Source organism: Centroberyx affinis, unplaced genomic scaffold (genome assembly GCF_046629955.1).
Source record: "Centroberyx affinis isolate AG114_WGS23_722 - 3 ecotype Tasmania unplaced genomic scaffold, CSIRO-AGI_Caff_v1 ptg002987l_1, whole genome shotgun sequence".
Lineage (NCBI taxonomy): Eukaryota > Metazoa > Chordata > Actinopteri > Beryciformes > Berycidae > Centroberyx > Centroberyx affinis.
This window is the reverse complement of record NW_027281093.1, coordinates 203912-226164: the sequence shown is the minus strand read 5'-3', so window position 1 is coordinate 226164 and position 22253 is coordinate 203912. Positions and strand designations below refer to the sequence as shown.

Sequence of the window (22253 nt, the reverse complement as noted above, 5' to 3'; positions counted from 1 at the left end):
TAGGTAGGACTACCAAGTTGGTGGAACATGTTTCATGGTTTCATACATTAGTGGAAAAGGCAATAATGACTCAACAAAATCCTTCATTACCTCCGCCAAGGAGGTCATGTTTTCAGTGCCGTCTGTTTGTCTGTTAGCAGGATTACGGAAAAACTACTGGCCCGATTTTCATGAAATTTGGTGGAAGGTTGTAGCGTGGGCCAAGGAAGAACCCATTAAATTTTGGAGCGGATCCGGATCCGACTCACGAACAAGCAATAATAGCACGAACCTTGGCGGAGGTCTGCGCTCTCCGAGTGCCCTTCTAGTTACTTGTGTAGTCATTGTGGTTTGTTACCTTGTCAATGGCATAAAAATGAAATGTCAGTTTTGTGGTCTTAATGTCTTCTACAGCCTGTGTATTCGTATTCTAAGGCCACAGTCCTTAAAGATTCATCCTCGAACACAAGCCAGAGATAATGTGTTACTCTGGGACCCAGGCTCATTGACACATGTTGCTACCCTTGTCATGTGGGCCATTAGAGGTGAACTTGTGAACCATTTTAGGTTATGATCCTTAGTGATCTGCTTAGTGATATGATCCTCCTTATAACTCTAAATCAGCCTATTTTGTAACAAGTCTCTTCATTGCGGCAAGTATGACGTGATGTTAGAATGTCTACCTCCTTTATTCTTCAAGGAAAATATATAGGCCAACATTGCTATTGTTGCCAGCCCTGCACAGTTTGACTGGTTTGTGTTGGCTATGGCCTATGGTGCAATCACTTTCAGGGTCACATTAGGCTTCATGAGTGGGCTTATGGACACTCACTGTCCCTGCTTGTAGTAGTCAACAAATCAAGGTTTTGACTCAAAATGAGGCAGAGGTGATACTTTAATTGAGATCATGTGCACACCTGTGCATGTGCACCGTGCCTTCATCTGGCTCAAGCACCACCGTCTTCAAGCAATGTACTTAGGAATTCTCATAATTCTATGAGATATAATATGCGAAAATGACAATTATATCACTTTTTTTTTTTATTTACTTATTTTAATTTAATAAAATGAAGGGGCTCTGTTTAACATAAAATTAAATATAACCTTAAAAAAGCCACTTTTTTCATTTACTCACAAAAGCGGCCTGTTACATGGCAGTTGAACATAAATATAGAATAAAAGCCCTTGTTTTCACAAACAGCAACAATTGGCCCTGTTACAGGGAGCTGAACACTTCATTTGCCAAGTTCACAACCAGAAGCAGAACATTTCAGCCTCCTAGTTTTCATTTTTTTAAAACTGCTTCAGGCACTCCTTGTAGTCCAAGGACTCCTGGGCCTCATTTATGAAACACGGCATGTGTACAAAATCGTCCTGAAAAGTGCTGCGACACTCTTGGCCCAGATTTTTGTATTTATAAAAACAAACTTGGCATCTTCAATGGCAAAGTAGTGAAATGACCTTTATACACATTTCCAGGCCTACTCACATCAATTTAGAAAGCCCTTTAATAATAATCTACTAATAATCTACTATTTTCTAGATAGTAGATTATTCGTTATCATTATAGTTATTATAATATATTATAGTTATAGTTAATTATTGTTATTATTATTATTATTCTTATAGTAGATGGATAGTAGATATTCAGCGGAGTAATTCTGCCGTTGCAGTTATGAATGACTGAATTCCACAGAGCACAACGCTTGTAATTAAATTGTTTTTATTCAGGGTTTCATGCAGACTCTGGAGTTTTGTAGATCAAGGAGGCGCAAAATTTGATCGAGGCGGCCTCCTCATAATTTTCTATACAGGAAAAACCCTGCAAAGTCTTTGGTTTTGCTTTGCAAACAGTTGTTGAAATTAGCCCAACTTTATGTCTTCAGTTGAAGACATAAAGGACATCAGGGATTGTTTTTAATTTATTCACCAGCACAACCTGTTTCTGGCTGTTGGAATCCCTCAGAATTGATTGAGAAAGATTGTTTACCTGTCATGACACAGGTAGCTAAAATTGTAGATTTATTTCCTGAATCTTGATTGACAGAAAGAAGCTACATTTCACAGTAAGGGCACACTAGAAAAGGCAGTCATAAAATCAGATTCCAAGCTAATCCTGACAGTCCAATAGCCTCCTGTATATCAGAGCCAGTTTACTGTTGACTGATGTCAGCATGAAGTCCAGTAATTCCCCAACTCCTTCAAAGTTGTCAATGAGTCAGTAGTCCTGATGAGTCGGTGAGAGGCATGTGCTTCCTCCTCCCCCTTTCAAACACCCCCCACTGGCTGGACAAAGTGTGTTTAGCAGCAATGTGTGCCAGGGGTGAAAGATCATACTGAATAGGCTTTTTGATGGTCGCACAGGGAGGAGCACACACACACACACACACACACACCACAACCACACGCACGCACACACAGAAAGCAGGACAGAGTTCAATATCGGATCACTCCTTGTTTGGAGAGAATCTCATTTTTCCCTGAACTGTTGCATTGTACTGAAGGTTCAAAGGTTGATGAAAAGCAAGGAAACAAGGAACTTGACTTATTTGAATTAAATCCTTCTTGCCATATTCAAAGTCACTGAAGATTCTTAAGGAATAGCAGTGTTTCCAGCTCCAGGTAGCCAGGTGTGCTAGGAGTAATTGATTTGATACACCAGAGCTTGTTTGGACCGTGGAAAGTTTGGATGGCTAATTGCTGTGGCAATAAACAAGAAAATGCATCAGTTAAAAAAGAATCTAAAGGATCAATGTCAAAATGTTGTTTTAGTCAGTGAGCATTATGATAGCTCAATGTTTTTCACAAGTACTGGCTGCCGGCCAGATAGCTAACTGACTCCTCTCCAGTCAGCTACTTTGTAATGGTAATTTTTGTTTTAATGCGGAATGCCTGCTGAATCTGATGGCTGTATTGATGTTGCAGTCGCAGATCTGACAGATCTGTCTCCATACTTGGTTTCACTAGGTTTAAGCGCTGCACAGGACAAAGGAGCTTAGCCCTTTCTTATCCAATCTGACAGAACAGGGCTCGACAGTAAGGATTGCCTGAGGGCCCTGGCCAGTAAGAGGAGGACCTGGGCCAGTTGTTCAGTCAGTAACTGGACCAAAGGGGGGGGTGAAATGTGATGGTGATCTCATCTGGCAATATGGCTGTTTTCTTTGCTTCTCTGCTACTTTCTGCTTTCCTGTTCTTTTTCTAACTAATCAGAGTTTGTCAATCCCCTTATCAGGTCTGATTGTATTGACAAGACGGACGAATGAACAGCCTCATTACCACTCTGGTTTTTGTTTTGTTTTTTCCATGTTACCTGTGGTTACATTTGCACAAATGCCTCTATCAGTTAGTTATACATGTTAGGCCTATATGTATTCACAATGAAACAGTTATTCATTTTTTGTTTATTTTTTGTTTTTTTTATGATTTTCAAATTTTTGAATGGTCATTAAATTATAAAAAAAATTGAATAGTTTATGCGACTATCGTCTTGTCTTAAAAAGTATATTTTCATAGCTTGTTTGTAGTAAAAAGCTATGGCTTGATTAGCCCCGAACCGGTCCTTCTCTTGTTTTAACGTTAAAATGAGAGAAGGACCGGTTCGGGGCTAATCAAGCCATAGCATAGGTGATCTTCGAAGAATGGTCGAATAGTTCCCTGTGAATATCGTGTGCAATGTGCAAATTAATTTGCACATTTCTTAATTTCTCTGTGTTTTCATGTAGTTTGCAGATGTTTTTGTGACTACAAATTCCAAAACATAAACTCAGGTTTGTGTTCTCAAATGGAACACAATTAATGAATGAAATGAATGAATGAAAAATGGATTTGCCTCTGCCATCAGCAGCTGTCAGCCAATAATTCAGCTTTTAGTTGAAGCCCTAAGCTGCTCATTTCCCTGTCAGCAACATGCTATGCCTGTATGCTCGAGTCATGTGGAATGATGGATGAAAATAGGGACAAATATAGTGTATGTGCCACATTTGAAGGCTATGATTGGTTGCACTGCACAATATGAATAGCAGAAGAATCTTAATAGAGCACTTCATGTAGTGAAGGGGTTTTCTCAATGATATTATCATTAAATAAAATAGTTACATATTGTTAAATAATGTGATTATTAATTGTGGAAATTAAAATTGCAATACACAGCCACCCTAACATTCACACATGCATGCACATGCATACAAGAGGACAAGGCCAGTGGGGGAAAGGGTAAGATGATCAGCAGGAAGTGGGGAATGTGGGGAAAGGTCAATGGTGTCAGCTGATCTCTAGCAGAGTTTGGCTGGGAGCAGCAGCAGTACAGACAAAACCAAGACATTCCCAGCAACATAAGCCAGACACCAAGCTGCCTCTTCTGAAGCTTCCTCAAGCCTTCACAGCTGCTTAGCTGCTTGTATAGTCTGAAGCAGCTGTACGCTAACGGGAAGAAATTCTCTCTTGCTCTATTGCCGATTAGCGTAATGACAGATCAATCACAGTGATATTTTGTGTAAGAGCTGGTTCTCATTTGTAGTGAGATAACTTCAGATATCCTAGACTTTAACCAGGGCCATATGTAGCTCATTTTGAAGGGATGGGCATTGCTCTCTCTGTAATAGAAACGGTAAGTGGGCCAGGCTCACTCGCACAGCTGTCTGTGGTCACTTTTGAATGAGACATGTCAGATCCACTTCTTATGTCCACTTGTCTTATGTCTGTTACCCAACTCAGAGCCTTTCATCCTTTGAAAGGTTCAACAAAAGGCATGTGGGATGAATGTATTTCTTTTTACTTATAATAGGATTTGTTTTTTTTAGTGGATTATGTCAACGTAGTTGTTTGGATGAAGTAACTTGGAGCTCTCCAGTTTGTGATTACAAGGTTCAGAGATCTAGATGTGAACTGTGAATTCATAGCATCAGCTAAATTGGAGAAGTATGAGAAGAGACTGGCATTCTGTGACTTCCATATCAAAAGGATTAGCTTTCCTGTAAGTTATTTTTCCACAGGAATGTTCTCATCTTTACATGTTTTTTTGGACTGAACTGAAATTAACTGAAGTGCTATGAACTGGAAAATGAATACCATTGAATAGTAGAGGTAACTTGCTCCTCTCTCTTCCTCATCCAGGCTGGAATGTGGTTGCCATGACTGGAGGGGGCTGAGTGGCGGGGCTGGAGAAGCAAGAGACGCAGTGGTATGGAGGCCGCTCGGGGCGGCCAGAGCCAGGAACCCCAGCTGGAGCCACACAGGCAGCATCCAGTACGGGGAAGAGGGGTCCGAAAGAAAGGGAGTACATCCCCCATGGGGGAGGTTGATGGTGAAGGGGGGCGACAGGGGTCTCCTCCCATGAAGGGGCAGATGCAAGGAGAGCCAGAGGGAGAAGGAGAAGAGGAGGTGTCCCTTGATGGAGAAGGGTCGGCTCCCGGGGACATGGATTCACACGGCGAGGAGGATGAGGCTGCAATGCTGCAGTCAGGGGAGGAGTCGAAGGGGACGAGCAGTACGTCCAATAAAGATAGCCCCGCCCCCTCCAGCAGCTATACAGGTGAGAGTACTCGGGTGGGATTAAGATTGATTGGGAGATTGGTATTTGACTGGTGCGTTGGACAAAAAACAAGAAGGTAGATACTGAGAAAGAAATATAGTCCCGCACACTGTCTGCCCCTGCATACTTTAATGTGACGTCTCATTCAATAAGACCTTCATTAGGCAAACATGAAACAACCACAAAACATCCCAGAATAAATAGAACAAGGTAAAGAGGGACAGACCAATGAGGAGAGGTTCTTCCGAAGGAGACTCCTCATTTAGGTCACATGGCCCAACAGGCGCACCTAAGGTAGTGAGCTAAATTCATAGATAGATAGATAGATAGATAGATAGAAAACTTTATTGATCCCAGAAGGGAAATTGAGTGGTCGTAGCAGCCAAGACACACAGATGACAAAATACATTAAAACACAACAGATAAGAACACAAGAGGCTATGTTGGCTAAAAAGCAAGCGACTAAATGAATAAATAAAGATATAAATACTTGACAAGTTAAAAATAATAAAAGTTAGTCCACAGACAGTTTAATGTCACCAGGCCTGGCAAAGGCAGATGAATTGTAGAGATGAATTGTACTGATGGCACCTGGCAGGAATGATCTCCTGTGTCGCTCCTGTACACACCGGGGTTGAATTAGTCTGTTACTAAAGCTGCTCTTTTGCCTGGCTGTCATGTCATGGAGGGGGGGGGGAGGTGTTGTCCATAATCCACAGCAGTTTTGCCAGCAGTCTTTCCTCTGCCACCTCCCCCAGTGTGACCAGCTACATACAGTGTGACCAGATACATAATCATTTATATTTATAAAAAAATCTCTATATACAAAGGCATAAGGCTTAGTTTATCAGTAGCCATCACAGTACAGTGCTAAAGAGATTAGGCTATTACCACAAATGCACAATAGATGCTAATTGACTTTCAATATTAGGCATATGCAAAATAAGAGACCTATTGCAAAATAACATAATACATGTCCATTAGAGTCAAAGGAATTACAAAATCTTACAAAGATAGAAAAGTACAAATATGGGATATAATACATTAGAGCAAGTTTGGGGGTTACAACCATATTGGCCACTGTCCCCTATGGCAAAAGGAAACAGCCAAGGACCGCCAAAACATTACTCATTTTAATCGAGGCCTACCTCTCAAATTGCTCTGGAGGCTACCACAAACAGAGGAGAAATTCACACCTCTTAAAAGATGCTTGTGCAGGTTCAGCAGCACAGCTCGGGATTGGTCATGTAATGTGAATGCCTCTGATTCGCCAGTGCACTCAGCAAGCTCAACGGATATGTCTGTGATTGGTTACGATTTCCATTTGCTGTTTAGAGCAGTGGTTTAGAGCAGTTTGTTACTAAGTTAGACACAGCAGGAGTAAACTTTTAAATGGAATGCAGTAATCACGACTTTTCATGATTACCATATCTCAAGATAGCTCTCATCTCCACAAAACTTTTTCAGAAAACTTTGCCATCAATCCATAGTCTGCTATTTTCTTTGCCACTAAATTCCTATTTATATGAAGAGTACTTTGTAATTTTGAAGTAAAGAGAGGTGCTCAAATAACAGTTATACAATGTCAAAGAACAAGCCCAACGTAAATTCACGTGCTCTCTCACCTCTAACATTACTTGTACACAGAGAACCCATTGCATTTGCAGGCATGAAATTACTGAATAGAATTCATCAATACATTTCTGTATTATCAATACCTAAGACAATATTATCCTATCACTAGTCTCACTACTAGTCTTACTAATACTAGCCTTGCCAAGCTGCACATGCAATGGGGCCTACTCTAGAAACAGAGCAGACAGAAGAGCCCTGCTATGCTTAAGCCTGAAATCGGATTGTCCTTTCTCAGCGTTGGGTCTAAGTCTGCGGGGTCTCCAACCTCTGGCATTCTCAGCATACCTCTTAGGCTCTGCTGGGAAGGCGGAGTACCCTCCAATGGTAGCAGGGCCAGAACTTAGCAGGGCTAATCAGATCACTGAGCCTGCACTCTCTGGCCCTGACATACACACTGATCGAAGCACACACATGTTACATCACAACCCTACTGCTTTCAGTGCACACTCAGCAAACCTGTGTTATGCACATTTTATACTTTAATGAAAATAGCGTCTCTGCACTTAAACTGACAGTATTTGATGCGTATTTGGGGTTGAAAAGGGTCTAGGGCTGCAACTAACGATTATTTTCATTGTCGATTAATCTGTCGATTATTTTCTCGATTAATCGATTAGTTTGGTCTATAAAATGTCAGAAAATGGTGCAAAATGTGGATCAGTGTTTCCCAAAGCCCAAGATGATGTCCTCAAATATCTTGTTTTGTCCACAACCCAAAGATATTCAGTTTACTATCATAGAGGAGTAAAGAAACCAGAAAATATTCACATTTAAGAAGCTGGAATTAGAGAATTTTGACTTCTTTTTCTTAAAAAATGACTCAGACCGATTAATCGATTATCAAAATAGTTGGCGATTAATTTAATAGTTGACAACTAATCGATTAATCGATTAATCGTTGCAGCTCTAAAAGGGTCTCTGGGTAGGTGTCGCGTACCTGCCCAAGAATCTCAACTTTGCGTCAAGTCTTGCGCACTCTGATTGGTTGATCATCTGGGCGATCATACCAGCATCCAACACTTCAAGCTCCAACTGTTCCAACACACCCCATTCCTCCAGCTGCATTGCTATAGTCGCATTCGTTTTTTACCGGGGATTGTCGTCACGTCTGCTTCCTGTCCCTTTCTTTTATGTTTCGTTTTGGTGCAGTACGTTTTTTTTTTTAAACACTGGCACCCTGTGTACGTGTCTTCAACAACATGCTGCATGCACATCAATGCAGAGGTATAAAAACGTAAATGAAAGCATCGTTTACATTTGTGCTTTACATCATGTTTACCTTATATTCAACGATAAAATGTGCTTTACGTTTTTTTACCTGTATGTACAAAACAGCCCGTTTCCTTAGTGGTGGCAGTTTACAGCGCACACACGCATCCTCATCCTACTTTGTGCTGTCTTCCAGAGGTGTCCCAGACATCACCCCTCTCCCTGTCAGACCAGCTGCTATTGGTGAAGGATGATGGGATTGGAGCAGGGATCAACGTAGAGTGCAGGATCTGTGGTGACAAGGCCTCAGGCTTCCACTACGGTGTACACGCCTGCGAGGGCTGCAAGGTACCGCACTCCATTTCTGGATCAATATATTCATCGGAACATCTCAGCCCCATTACTGATGTGCGATATAATACTTGATGTAGTCTGCTTCCATAAGAAGTAGAAGACACTAAAACTCTGCTCTGAAACCCATACTAATGAAGTTCTTTTAGGTCAGTGATAACTTCTAATCAGTTCATGTGCCCATTCCATTTCTTGTGTTTAAAGAGGAATCAAACCCCGCCAAAATCTGTGGTGAATTTAAAAGCTTAAGATTTTGTCAGAATCAGAATCAGAATCAGAAATACTTTATTGATCCCCGAGGGGAAATTGGGTTACATTGCAGCTGCTCACATTGTAGAAGTGAATATATACAAGCGTAGAGAAATTATAAGAAATTATAAGAAAAATAGAAATACGAAAGTAAGAAATATGTAAAATATGTGCATTATACTACAATATATAACAATGAGAATAAAAATAATAATAATAATATAGAAATAAGAGAAATAAGAATTCTGTACAATATGCATCATACTCCCAATATATACATACACCAGTGTAAATAATTAAATAATTAATAAGTATTAAGTATTGCACAGTTGAATTATTGCAGTTGAATTATTGCACAAAAAATTGGTATTGCACAGTTAGATATAAGTTATAAGTTATGGGTTATAACTGCTGACAGGGTGAAATAGGTTCAAGAGCTAGTCTACTGACTCAGAGTGTCTGACAAGACATTTTGTCTTGTCAAAATCATAACTACTGATTAAACAGGGATTTTCATATTTGACAGTAAAATTAAAACATACTTTAATATAGAGTAAATTGTGTGATTCCTTGTGTGCATTCTGGATGAGTAAAAGAGGCGTGTGGAGATTTTTTTTGATCAACCAATGGCAGCGTCTAAAAGAGAGCATCATACCTAGCGACGGGCTCAACCACACCTCGTTACTAAGATCAAAGTTTATGCCTATTCCTTGCTCATAGTTGCTCTGAGAACTTTCCTAAATCACTCCTAGGACTCCTTGCTAGGAAGTTTTAGGCTAAGTTAAGAGCTCTCTGAGAGTATTCTCAGAATGTTTGTGGTTATGGGCCCAGATGTCAGGCTTGGGGTTTAGTTACTCTTTAAATAACAAAGGTCAGTGCTACCTGTAGCCAGAGGTGGTTATTCCCATGGATCTTTCAATAATGATCAGGCTCTTTACTTACTTTAACATGAGTGACTTGCTTAAACTCATATTGGAGGTGAGTGACATGACTGGCCAATAATCCATTTTTTTGCCCCTCTTAATTCCTTCTCTGGACTCCTGTGGCTTATTGTTATACTATTTTGTTTTGTCATTTTCTCTGTCAGCGTTTCCCTCTCCTTCTCTGCACTTATTTTCACATTGCTGTGTGTCCAGGGTTTTTTCCGGAGGACCATCCGTATGAAGCTGGAGTATGAGCGCTGTGAGCGCAGCTGTAAAATCCAGAAGAAGAGCAGGAATAAGTGCCAGTACTGCCGATTCCAAAAGTGCCTACTGCTGGGCATGTCCCATGATGGTGAAACACGCGTGCACACTGACGCACACACACACACACACACACACACACACACACACACACACACAATTTTTCTCTTACTCTGGCTTATTGGCAGGCATACTTACTAAGCAAATGCCTCATTTATTTTTGGCCTACTGGATGATTTGAGCGGGGATGGAGGATGGCATCCCCCGTCGCACAGATAGCATCGCATTTGTTAACTTTGATTTTAGAGAAGATTGTGAGGAGAAAAAAATGTTTCCTCACCATAACTGTTGTTCAGTGTTTGTAGAAATTAGCCCATGTTATACATCCCTATCCAGTGTTCTACTCATATCTTACACACATTAAGCTCAGGTTTTCCCTGGCCCCTTCCCCAGCTATCCGGTATGGGCGGATGCCAGAGGCGGAGAAGAGAAAGCTGGTGGCGGGCCTGTTGGCTGGAGAGATAGGCCAACTGACTAATCCTAACGGCCCAGACCTCAAGAGCTTGGCCAAGCGGGTCAACAACGCCTACCTGAAAAACCTCAACATGACCAAGAAGAAGGCCCGCAGTATCCTCACTGGAAAGACCAGCTCCAGCCCTGTATGGATGCATTACACAAACTTCACATTACATTACAGAACTGTATTTGAAGTGTTTCATTCCAAAAAGAGATATCCACTGTTTGAAAAACGTGACACTAAAGGCTGTATTTACTAATAAGCGCATTAATTACTACCGTTCGCAAAAACTTAACGAGCGCAACTGTCTCCAGTTTAGTAACTGATTCATTAAGACCATATATACAAATCAAGTCAGTCACAATTTTCCAATTGGAATACCTGAGGCACAACCGTAGTCTGACACACTGCAGCATTGCTCTCAAAACAACAGACAGTGCAGATGAGAGAGCAGATCCACACTGTACCTGCCACCGTTCACTGGAATGAGCCAGAGCCCAGGAGATAAAGGGTTGCCGGACGTTTTATTAATGCGGGTATGGCATGAGCTTCTAGTTCATTTTTTACTTCATCAAGCAGTGATAATATAATATGACTTGGCAAGCTATAATTTCTTTGAGTGTCATCCTCTCACATTTGAAAGAGTGTATCTCAAAAAGATCACCTAACTGATATCCTTTCTGCCTGTTGTGTCTTTGAATAAATAACCCAGCAGCCATGGCTTTCTCTGGGTGAGAGGTTAGGGCATACTTTTTCTGGGCATTAAATACCATGTGCAATTAGAAGTGAAATCGATGTGTTTTTGGTTTAGTAAATCGATGGGATGGTCATTTCAGTAGGTTAGCGGAAGAATATTGGCACTTTTTATGCACGCAGCTGCATTAATGGCACCATAAATGCTTAGTAAATACAGCCCTTAGTCTTCCAAAATGATTGATGTCTCCAAATTCAATCAAATGACATACTTTCTACTTTCTATCCACCTGGAGTCTTTAACATAGAAAGGGACAGCGTTTCAACCCTATGGAATTTTACATTTTGAAATGATGTTCATATTAAATATAATATGGCAAGTACAATATCAAATGAGTGTGTAATGTCAGACCAACATGACTGATGCGATATACTACAATTAAAATGTAATTGAACGAAAATTGTATAAAGAAGAGCGAGTGCTCTTCTTTATATAATATCTTTTTCAGCGAAGGTATACTGTGATTTTATTTAATTCACCACCCTTAGATACTCAGTCTGTGATGTTCAGTGCATTCCTTGTTATCCTTACTATCAGTTATTTTGTGATCAAGTGTTGTAATTTACTTTTTCGGTGTACCCATTTTGCCTCAACAGTGGAGAGAGCAATAGCGATTGCATAGTAAGAGTATGAGAGCTAGTTTTTCCAGTCAAGTGAGACTGTTCCTTTATGTTTTCCATGTGCAGACCGTAAAAGCAAATTTCCTCTTGAAGGACAATGAAGTATCTATCTAAAAAGTGAGTCGCAGCCCTTGTGCAAAACACATGTCTTGTGGCTGCATTGCATTCTGGTCTATTGAGGCTACAGTCAGTGGCGAAATGAATGTCTGTGCCTCTTCTATGATGGATTTCTCCCTGTATGGTTGTTGAACGTCGACTCGGTTCTGAGGGACTGACACCAAAATCTGATGTTTAGCGTAGATGTTTTCAGACATTAAACTCTGTTGCAGCTGCACTGGAAATACGTATCTTGATGTGATGCCATGTTATCTACATTTGACCAGTTATCCACAGGAATAAGAACAAGACTAAGAGTCTAACAGCCCCGGGACGTTGAATTTTGTGGAAGCATATCTGCCGGGAATCAAACTTGGGTCTCTCGCTTGAGAGTCTGTAGTCTAACTCCCTGCAGGCCATGTGACCCATAAAGTGGTGGACAGAGCAACTGACTGACCGACCGACCTACAATACCATCCATAGAGCTAAAAATACACCACCAAACAACAAAATAGGCCCAAAAATGCAAGCTACTTGTACACAGGTCTTAAGTGTTTTATGGTGGATTTTTCCTTTAAAGTAAAATGATACCTGTGACCAAACCAATAAGGTTATATCATTACTCAAGGCAACACATTATGAAGTGTACTTTCTACACTGAAATAGACATATCAAGAAGTGCAGGCAGCACAAATAAGCCCAGCTGAACTGAAACATCACCTGTGTTCGTAGTCAACATGAACAGCTGGCTGTAAGGCTGTTTAGCAGCACAGCTGCATGTAGCCCCATAATAAACCTCTCAGGCTCTATCTGTGTTTTGTCTAAGATGGAGAGGACTGGGCACTGAGCAACAAGTCAGTGCCACCTAATAACCACCACTCTGGTTTGTCAACCAGCAGTATCTTTGTGTTTGGGCTACTTAGTGGATCCTGGTTCAAGCCATGGCTGGTTGGCTTGAAACATTAGACACTAGGTTAGATAGGCAGTGAAAAGGCAGTCCAGAAATGACACAACTTGATTCTCTTTGACTGCTTTTCTAGACATTCTTGATAGCCCCTCCTCCTCTCCTCACTGGTATTGCTGTACTCCTCCTTTCTTTTCGTGTTTTATTCTTTAACACTCTGTTGCATCATTCACATACAAACACACACCATTTCACTTTTTCCCACCCTCCCTCAACTCAGCTCTCGTCCTTTCTCACAGCCATTTGTAATCCATGACATGGACTCACTGTGGCAGGCAGAGAACGGCCTGGTGTGGAACCAGCCGATCAATGGCAGTACGCCGCCTAACAAGGAGATTGGAGTCCATGTCTTCTATCGATGTCAGTGCACCACAGTTGAGACCGTACGGGAGCTTACAGAGTTCGCCAAGAGCATCCCAGGTTTTGTTGACCTCTTCCTCAATGACCAGGTAAGGTCATGCTGAAACATTTCTTTTTTAAAAGTGTCTTTATTGGTGGAAGAGGTATTTACAATGCACATTGACTCACATTGTTACCACCACAGTTTTCTTTGTTTTGTAGACCCACCATGCAACAATGAACCCCTCAAAACAGAAAACAAAACAAAAGCATATAGCATATAGCTGAAGATGCAAGTCTGAATAGGTTAGGAAAATACTGTTGTAGCACAAGAACCAGTTACATGGAGCAGCCCTGGCTGTCAAAGGACTTATTCGATCGGAGAATATATAAAAATGTGTCAAAAAAAAACAAAAACTGCCTTCTTTAGACCCTTACGTTAGGGTTAGAGGGCAAACTTAATTTTTGCAAAATTTAGATAAGACATCACATCTTTCACCTAAGCAGAGGATGGTTGCAGAATTTATAGGCTTATTGAACAACACCAGTCAAGTGACTCATTTCAACAATTTCCATTTTATTCTTTTTATTTATATTTCTTTATTTATATTTCTTTATAAAATAATATAACAACTGGCTGAGGTAAGCCTATGTAGCCTAGGCTGAGGCTTATCAACATTGTTCAAATAAATGAATAACTAGGTAGGCTACATAAATTTAAGAAATGAAATGGCCAAATATTACGATAAGATAAGAGAGCACTTTATTGATTCCCTTGGAGAAATTCAGGTGCCACAGCAGCAATTGGTGTAACAGTGCCAAGGAAATCAGTAATAAAAGAAAAGAGGTAGTAAAATTAAAATAAAGGTACTGTACATAACAGGGCTCGACATAAGCACTGGCCCGGTGGCCCAACAGTATGTTTACAACCCCAGGGCCAGCTGATAAAGCCTTTAACTGGCCCGGCGTGCCAGTAGCATCCACAAGCCTACAAAGTACACAAATGTAGTAGCCCTCCTGTTCCCGTCTGGGACTGGACCAATTACGTGGGAATCCTATGATGAAGAAAACGGCAAAGTCTGCTGCAAACTATGCAGATCCATGCCTGCATATGCTAACAAGTGAGTCAATGTGGAAAAGTTGTGACAGTAAGGTTGAATACAAAGTTTGTAGCGAGCTAGCCAAATGGAGGGTAATGCTGGAGCAAACACGTAGCTTTCCTTGCAGAGTTGCCACATACCGGTGAATCCAAGATAAGTTTGATGTTAAAATAATGCCGAAACAACAAATTATTTCAGGGTCAGTGGCTTTAATGTAAGGGCCAGTGAATTTGGAAAGTTACTGGCCCAGAGAGCCAGTGGAAAATGTTGCTCATTGTCAACCCCTGCATAATATAAAACTGTGCAAATAATAAATGCAGATTTGGATTGTAGTTCTAACACAATAATAACTAGAAGGGCACTCAGAGAGCGCAGACCTCCGCCAAGGTTCATGCTATTATTGCTTGTTCGTGAGTCGGATCCGGATCCGCTCCAAAATGTAATGGGTTCTTCCTTGGCCCATGCTACACCCTCCCACCAAGTTTCATGAAAATCGGGCCAGTAGTTTTTCCGTAATCCTGCTAACAGACAAACAGACAAACAAACAAACAAATGGCACCGAAAACATAACCTCCTTGGCGGAGGTAATTATCTTTATTCATACAGCACTTTTCAAAACAAGGTTTCAAAGTGTTTTACAACCAAGAAAAATCTAAAATGAAGAAATGGCATGGAGTTCACAATCAGGAAAGAAGGCAATGTTTCTAGACTTTCTGCTCCTGGAGGGCTGCAAGTCTTTGCATAACCTGTTCCAGCAACACAACAAACATAAATTACTATCAGCATGAACCGTTGTATTATCACTCACAATGATGTTGCTAAATACACTCATATGGGTTATAGACCTAAGTAGGCTATTCACTCAATTGGAAAAGTTGCATCTTCTCTCCGAAACTTCCTTATGGATGTCAGGTAAGATGGCTGTGGTTTTGATAGGCAGGCAGCCCATCCTAAAGCTGATTTGTTTCCTGCATCTTGATGGTATTCATGGCCGAAACTGAGGACTTGCAAGTGTAAATGGATCCAAACATTGTCAGCACATAAAGTGCACATTTTTTCACTGTGCTGTTCTCCTCTCAGCATGTCACCCAAAACGCACACAAGGACTCAGCGCTGGCTGATTTGGCTTGATATTTGGAATTCAGTCAGCTCAGTCCCAATTGCAGCCTCATCCAGAGTATTGTTTTCTTTACCAGTCTCCACTTGGGCAAACTCTTAGAGGATCATGACCAAACACAATGATGTCCTTGGGAATCTTGTGATCTTCAAATTATAGTGGACAAGTTGGAGACAAATTATTAACCCAGTCTAGAATAGACTGTCGATGGACAAAAACAAAAAGGAGCACTCCTAGATCTGCACTTAGAGGTAGGATTTAATGGCACCACAAACAGGCTGATGTTTCGGCAACATGCCAAGTTTAGACTCTACCAAGGAGCAGAACTTTTGCACATCTGTAGGAGAAGACCATGAGCCGACTGTAGTAGAACAAAGGACTCCCGCACACTGTCTACTTCACTTGCAATTAGAAAAGATTTATTTGTGTTTGACTAGAGCGTGCCAGAGCCATTTGTCCCCTGATTGGATAGTAAAACTCACTCCCTGATTGGATAGTCAAAAGAGTAGCATTCCCATTGGCTAGTCAGACTCCCTAGGCAAAACAGGGTCAAAATTTGTGCTTGTAACCTCAATGTCACATGAACTTAAAATTTGAGGAATTCCACTCAAACTCAGAATTAAAATATGTTATCACTGTGGTCTGTGTTAGATGAGTTCATCAAAATGGACTGACATGTGTTGCTCCATGAATCAAGTATATTCACATATGCAAATAAACTGTCGTCAGGCACAGCAATATGCCTTCATTTTAATAAAGGAAATAAACATTGTAAAATAGCTCTGACCCCCACTCTGGACCCCCAGGTAACACTGCTGAAGTATGGTGTGCATGAGGCCATCTTCGCCATGCTGCCATCTCTGATGAACAAAGACGGGCTGCTGGTGGCTAATGGTCGAGGTTTCGTGACCCGGGAGTTCCTGCGCAGCCTTCGCCGGCCCTTCAGCGAGATCATGGAGCCCAAGTTTGAGTTCGCAGTCAAGTTCAATGCTCTGGAACTAGATGACAGTGACTTAGCCCTCTTTGTGGCCGCCATCATCCTCTGTGGAGGTAGGGAAGCTGTTGTAAGGCATATACTAGTCCTGCCAAAGAGTTATCTGTCTGAAATTTGGCTGGTACTAACTCCCTTTCCTCTTTGTCTCCTCCCGGTGTCCCTCAGACCGTCCAGGGTTGATGAACATCAAGCAGGTGGAGGAGATCCAGGATGGAATTCTCCAGGCCCTGGACCAGCACCTGCAGGCCAACCACACCGACTCCATGTACCTCTTTCCCAAGCTACTGCAGAAAATGGCCGACCTACGGCAACTGGTGACTGAGAATGCCCAGCTGGTTCAGAAGATCAAGAAGACAGAGTCGGAGACCTCGCTGCACCCACTGCTACAAGAGATCTACAAGGACATGTACTGACTAGGCTGAAGCCACATCATTCACAGAATCAGAGGAAGACGGATACCAATGGAGGATATTCATGAAGAATGGAAAACCCACTACTCTGATACATCTTGCAATGAGTGTGAGGCTTGATTTTCTTATACAAATCAAACTGAAATCTTCACTTGTGCATATGAAAGAATTGTGGTAAGATAAGCAATATGGTGAGCTGTTCAGCTCTCCAGTCAGCCCATACCAATTTGCCACACTCTGATCAACAAAATTTTAAGGGGTTGATTTGGAATCCTGAAACAGTTGGACGGATATCCTTACTACACCCTTTTAACCAACTGACATGCATATCTTGGTGTGTGCTCAAAATCAGTGGAAGCAGACTGTTCAATAATGAATAGATGTATGTTCCAGGAATTGCACTACCTGGACAGGACTAGTCTACCTTTTAAGATGCCTTTTGCAGTTTAAAACTGATCGAGTTGTCACTACAAAGGTATTCCAGGAGAACATGCTATATACAGCACACCTAAGACATTATGCTGAGACTCTTTGTTTTTCTCCCCTTCTATTTTACATTGAATGATCAGCGTTGCTATTTTTATAATATATTTTTTCGTAGCCTCTTTCCACTGAGGTGGGAGTTTTTTTATACAATGGTCGAATAAATTCTCAACCCTGGAAGCCAGGGCTTATGTCACCGGATTTTGTATCACATTACTGATGGTTAAATGTGGGGGATACTGTTACATAGAAAGATGCTGGTATCTTATAAGAGGACTGTCTTGTATCATGATCTGTGTTACGATTGATCCCTACATATACAACTAGAAAATGTGCTCAGTAGAGCACAGACCTCCGCCATTTCTGACAACCACCTTTTATGCCATGCCCAAAACCACGCCCCCTTTTGGCCAGTCGACATGAAAAGTTAATCAGTTCTTCCTTGGTCCATAACCAACCTTCATAAAAAGTTTTGTGCAAATCCATGTCCGTTTGAGATATCCTGCTAACAGACAAACGCAGGTGAAAACATTACCTCCTTGGCGGAGGTAATAAACTATTAGCACGGACACAAACTATCTGTGCAAACCTCTTAAGCCCCACACAAAGCCGTCACTTTTGCTATACTGCCCAGCCAATCATAAAGCTCATCAATACCATCTGCAAAACAAACTTACCATCAATCACATTGTCATGTGTACCAATCAAGTGTCCAAGCCCTTCTAGTTACCATATGTTTTTTTTTAGCACTTAAAGTTAACCCTTAGATGCCTTGATCATAATAATACTTCCCAACTAGCATTGAAGCTCTTCCCTATTCCTGACCAGAAAGTATCATTACAGTTTCATTCTACTTCTCAATGGACATATTTATTGGCTCATACAACTCCCTAACCTCAGTACCTTTTTATTAGTGTTTTCTCTTGTGTATTCTTGTATTCCTTTTGGGTTTTTGAGTTCCAATACTGTGAAGTTATTCTTGATCCCAAGGTCACGTCTATGATTTGTCATTGCCTAATTTTACATAAATGTCTACTCATTTTTTTTAATTGTGAATGATTGAGGCATTGTATTTTATTTCATTTGTGAAACTTTTTGTCTCCTGCAGATTTGTGCAGTCTGTGTCTAGTCTGCACAATTGATAAACCAAACTCTGAATGGTTAATTGTGAATTTTCCTCCTTGCTTGGTGCTAAACTTTCAAACTGCTAACTCACATCTTAGGGCTTTTATTCATATTTGATCATTGCGCTCTCCTATGGAGGCCAAGAGCCACTACCAATATTTAGGAGAGACAAATAGCCAATTCTAAGTAACTGATTCTTTTTTTTAATACAATATGATACGCCTTAGGCTTACAATACTGAATTAAATGTAAAATATGCTCATTTGGACTTTATTAATTCCGTCAGCCTCCTCCACCCTGTACCCATTTTATATGATCAAATTGATTTTATGAACTAATTGAAAAAAATAAGTTGGCAGTATGTTTAATGACTGATAGCCTAATCATAAATAATGATTGAATAATTGCCATTTTGTGTGATTTCTTAATGTATCGCAGCAATGTCAAGTCACCAAAACAAATACATAGAGCGCTTGTAAAGTGGCTGCCTTGACTTCTCCCAGTCCAAACTTCCATGTGGAGCTGACACTGTACATATGGAGAGACAGCTCTACAGCTTAATTTCAGTGCTGTAGAGTGTAAGTGGCTGTAATTGGTGACCGATTTGTGTTGACATCACACAAGTAATGGCAACAAAACATATTCTTGTTTGGACAAGCTATCACTGTTGATTTCTCCAATCTGTATAACATTTTGGATTAGAGGAAGCATTTTGGATGAATATAGAAAGGTCAATGGATAGAGCAGTTAATTTGCATTGCTACCACCACTTGCATCTACAGCAATTATCAGTCAGAACTAGGAATTCTTGGATGCAGGAGGACCAATGCAATGTGTCATGAATGAAAGGAGTATTCCTCACTAATGGGTCTATCAACCAAGCAGCTTATGATATTAGGCACTTCCTACATGGCAAATATGCCAGTGATGATATGCAAAGTATTACCTCATTTTAATTACAGTCTATGCATCAACAAAAAGTGGTATTTTGGCACAAGAATTGAGAGGTATTGTGGTAAAAGATAAAAGATGGGTATGCCAAACTGTTGGGCTTTGATTTAGGCTGATGGTTGACCTAAATAAGAAATACCTAGTCTTAATCAACTCATTTACTCTGTAAATGGTTACTAATGTACCTAGTTATTTCTAACACACCCCCATTTTAGTGTCCATGGTCAAGTTATTATTTATTGGCTGCTTCAGATCTTACTAAACATAGATGGGATTTGGTGCTGTACTCTTTGTTTACGCTCCTATGATGTCGCCTTACCTTTCAGCTTCAGTCACTATGGTGCCCCCCTGTAACTAAAATTATCAGCACTGTTTACTTGAAAAGGTTGCCAATAATTACAAATGTACTTTTTCTTCTTTCACTGAACTGTACCCCAGTATAATTACGTTACCATCTTTAAAAGTGTTAAAAATGTGTTTTCCACCAGCAATGTTTTTCAGTTTTTGACTAATGGATTGGTCTGTTATAAAAATGGAAAAAGGAAATGGTTTAAAGTATTCCACGATCTGCTGCAGCAATACATTTTATTTCATTGCATTTAATAACTGTTTAAAAAACAATGGTGTCAGCTTTCATGTGGAAAAATGGGATTTCTACCTTGTGTATAGAATTTCCTATAAATGGTTGAATAAAGAATATTTGTTAATTCCTTACCTTTTCCAGCTGCTGACGTCATGAATTTTGAACTTTAAACAGTGTCATTACTTACTCTCCAATGTACTGGTGTTATCAATGCAAAATACCAAACAAACCGTTTGATTTATGATTTATATGTTTTCATATATCATGGATCCCCTCGCTCTCTAAACAACCTTATGTGTACTGTTGTGTATGTGTGTATGCATGTTAGGTGTTGGACATCAAGGTGGGCCTCTCGCTTCCTTCCTGAGAATGTTTCCTTTGTTGAAGAATACTTTGTGTGTGTGTGTGTGTGTGTGTGTGTGTGTGAGAGAGAGAGAGAGAGAGAGGCTGGCCACATGAATGCATTCTGCAGATGTTTCAGCACAACAACACCAGGGACTTCAGGAGGGGAAAACTAGTGACAGATGTTGAGCAACTTACCGTTATTGAAAGTTTCGACCAATATTTTATCTACATTGTGTTTCTATGTTTACTGAAATAACCAGTAAAATAACTATATAAAATGAAGTGGCTCCCATTCACCAAGGATTGCATATAGTTTGGCATTTGGTGATGATGCCAGTAATTATATTTGTTTAACACCTTTCTTTAAAAGGTGATGCATGATAAAAGAATCAAACACTGTAACAAACAAAAAAAATGAATCTTTCTGAGACGTTCTCAAAACTTAAACCAGCATTAACATTGTTCATGGAAATACACCACATCACAGTGAAACTAGTTACTGCCAAGAGATTTACCCAGATTTACCCAGATACTCTAGTCAATGGAAGATCTGAAATCTAAAGGCAAATATTCTGAAAAAAGGTTCACTTCTGCATGATGTGATGTGGTGACATCAAGGTGGACAGACTCACCAGTGTTGATTTCTGGTCAAGATTTTCAAAATAAAACTCCATGCACCATAATACAATTGTATATTGTTTATTTTTCAGCTATAGTTTCACTCCATATAATTTGAAATGATTATACTATTTTCATACAAATGTAGGTGGGAATAATGTAATGTTTCAAATGCTCAATGGCACTGATCCCTGGGAAACGTGTGCTATGCCTGATGGGACTTGCTGTTGCGTGAAAAGGATAAGTGGAGAAACATTACGCCAAGATTTTATGTTGTGTAGAAATATATAGCTATCGTGATAAAAAACCCCTGTACAGATGCAAACTGGAGGTTATCTTAAGTTATTAAGTTGGTCCAGTCCAAACTATAGAGCTGACAATTGCAAAAATGCAAAAATCCCGAAAAGTTGATCCATGCAAACGCTAGTTCAACCAATCACCAAAACAGGATGTGAAGGATGTGTTGTTTTTAACCAATAAAATGCAGATTAAACGGTACGCTTCCTGAGATTGGTTCGAATGGTGTTCTCCCCAGAAATGAACCGCTTCATAGTTCACTTGGAAGCGGCCTGAGACCAGCTCTTCGAGGCGGACCAGAGAGCGGTTGTTTATTTTTTTACTTTGAACTGATACTGTGGCACCACAATTAAGCCAGTTGTCTTGGGCTTGGGCTATAGCGTGTTCCCATGGGACAACACTTAGCTTTACTGAACAGTCTGTCCTAAAAGACAAAGATAGAATTTTTCAAACTTCATTCAGTAAAAGACACAAATAGCTCAAATAGTGTTGTAGGACTGCAAGTCCCTGTCCATGTGCTATAGTAGTATACAGCGCCTCCACATCCATAGTGGCTATAAAAGAATCTATGTTTCTATCTATGTTTTTTAGTTCCTTTATTCAATACATACAAAAAATAGTCAATATACTTTAATACTGGCTTAGTCAAGGTATCAATTTCTTTGATTCCAGAGGTCTTTATGGAGGACCTAGCCATGTGAGAGGTTGATAAAATTCAGTATTATTCAGTTGGCCATAAGCCTCTTGGTTATATTTGTATCTCCTTTGACAGTTTTCTTCACCACAATATCTTTGTTATTAGC

The 22253-nt window shown here is 40.4% G+C and overlaps 1 protein-coding gene across 2 annotated transcripts in view; it reads left to right on the top strand.

Moving 5' to 3' along the window:
• Positions 1-20534, top strand: part of pparda (peroxisome proliferator-activated receptor delta a) — a 37895-nt gene extending 17361 nt beyond the window's left edge. The window contains exons 2-8 of one of the 2 annotated variants that reach the window (XM_071537182.1): positions 5092-5509; positions 8550-8701; positions 10090-10228; positions 10591-10796; positions 13328-13537; positions 16451-16694; positions 16804-20534. In XM_071537182.1, the coding sequence (XP_071393283.1) occupies positions 5161-5509; positions 8550-8701; positions 10090-10228; positions 10591-10796; positions 13328-13537; positions 16451-16694; positions 16804-17051 (1548 nt within the window). In that variant the 5' untranslated portion in view covers positions 5092-5160 and the 3' untranslated portion in view covers positions 17052-20534. Of the gene's footprint in view, positions 1-5091; positions 5510-6773; positions 6813-8549; positions 8702-10089; positions 10229-10590; positions 10797-13327; positions 13538-16450; positions 16695-16803 lie in introns of those variants that run through there. The other variant, XM_071537183.1, reaches the window with a different exon arrangement.
• Positions 20535-22253: the final 1719 nt, after the last annotated feature.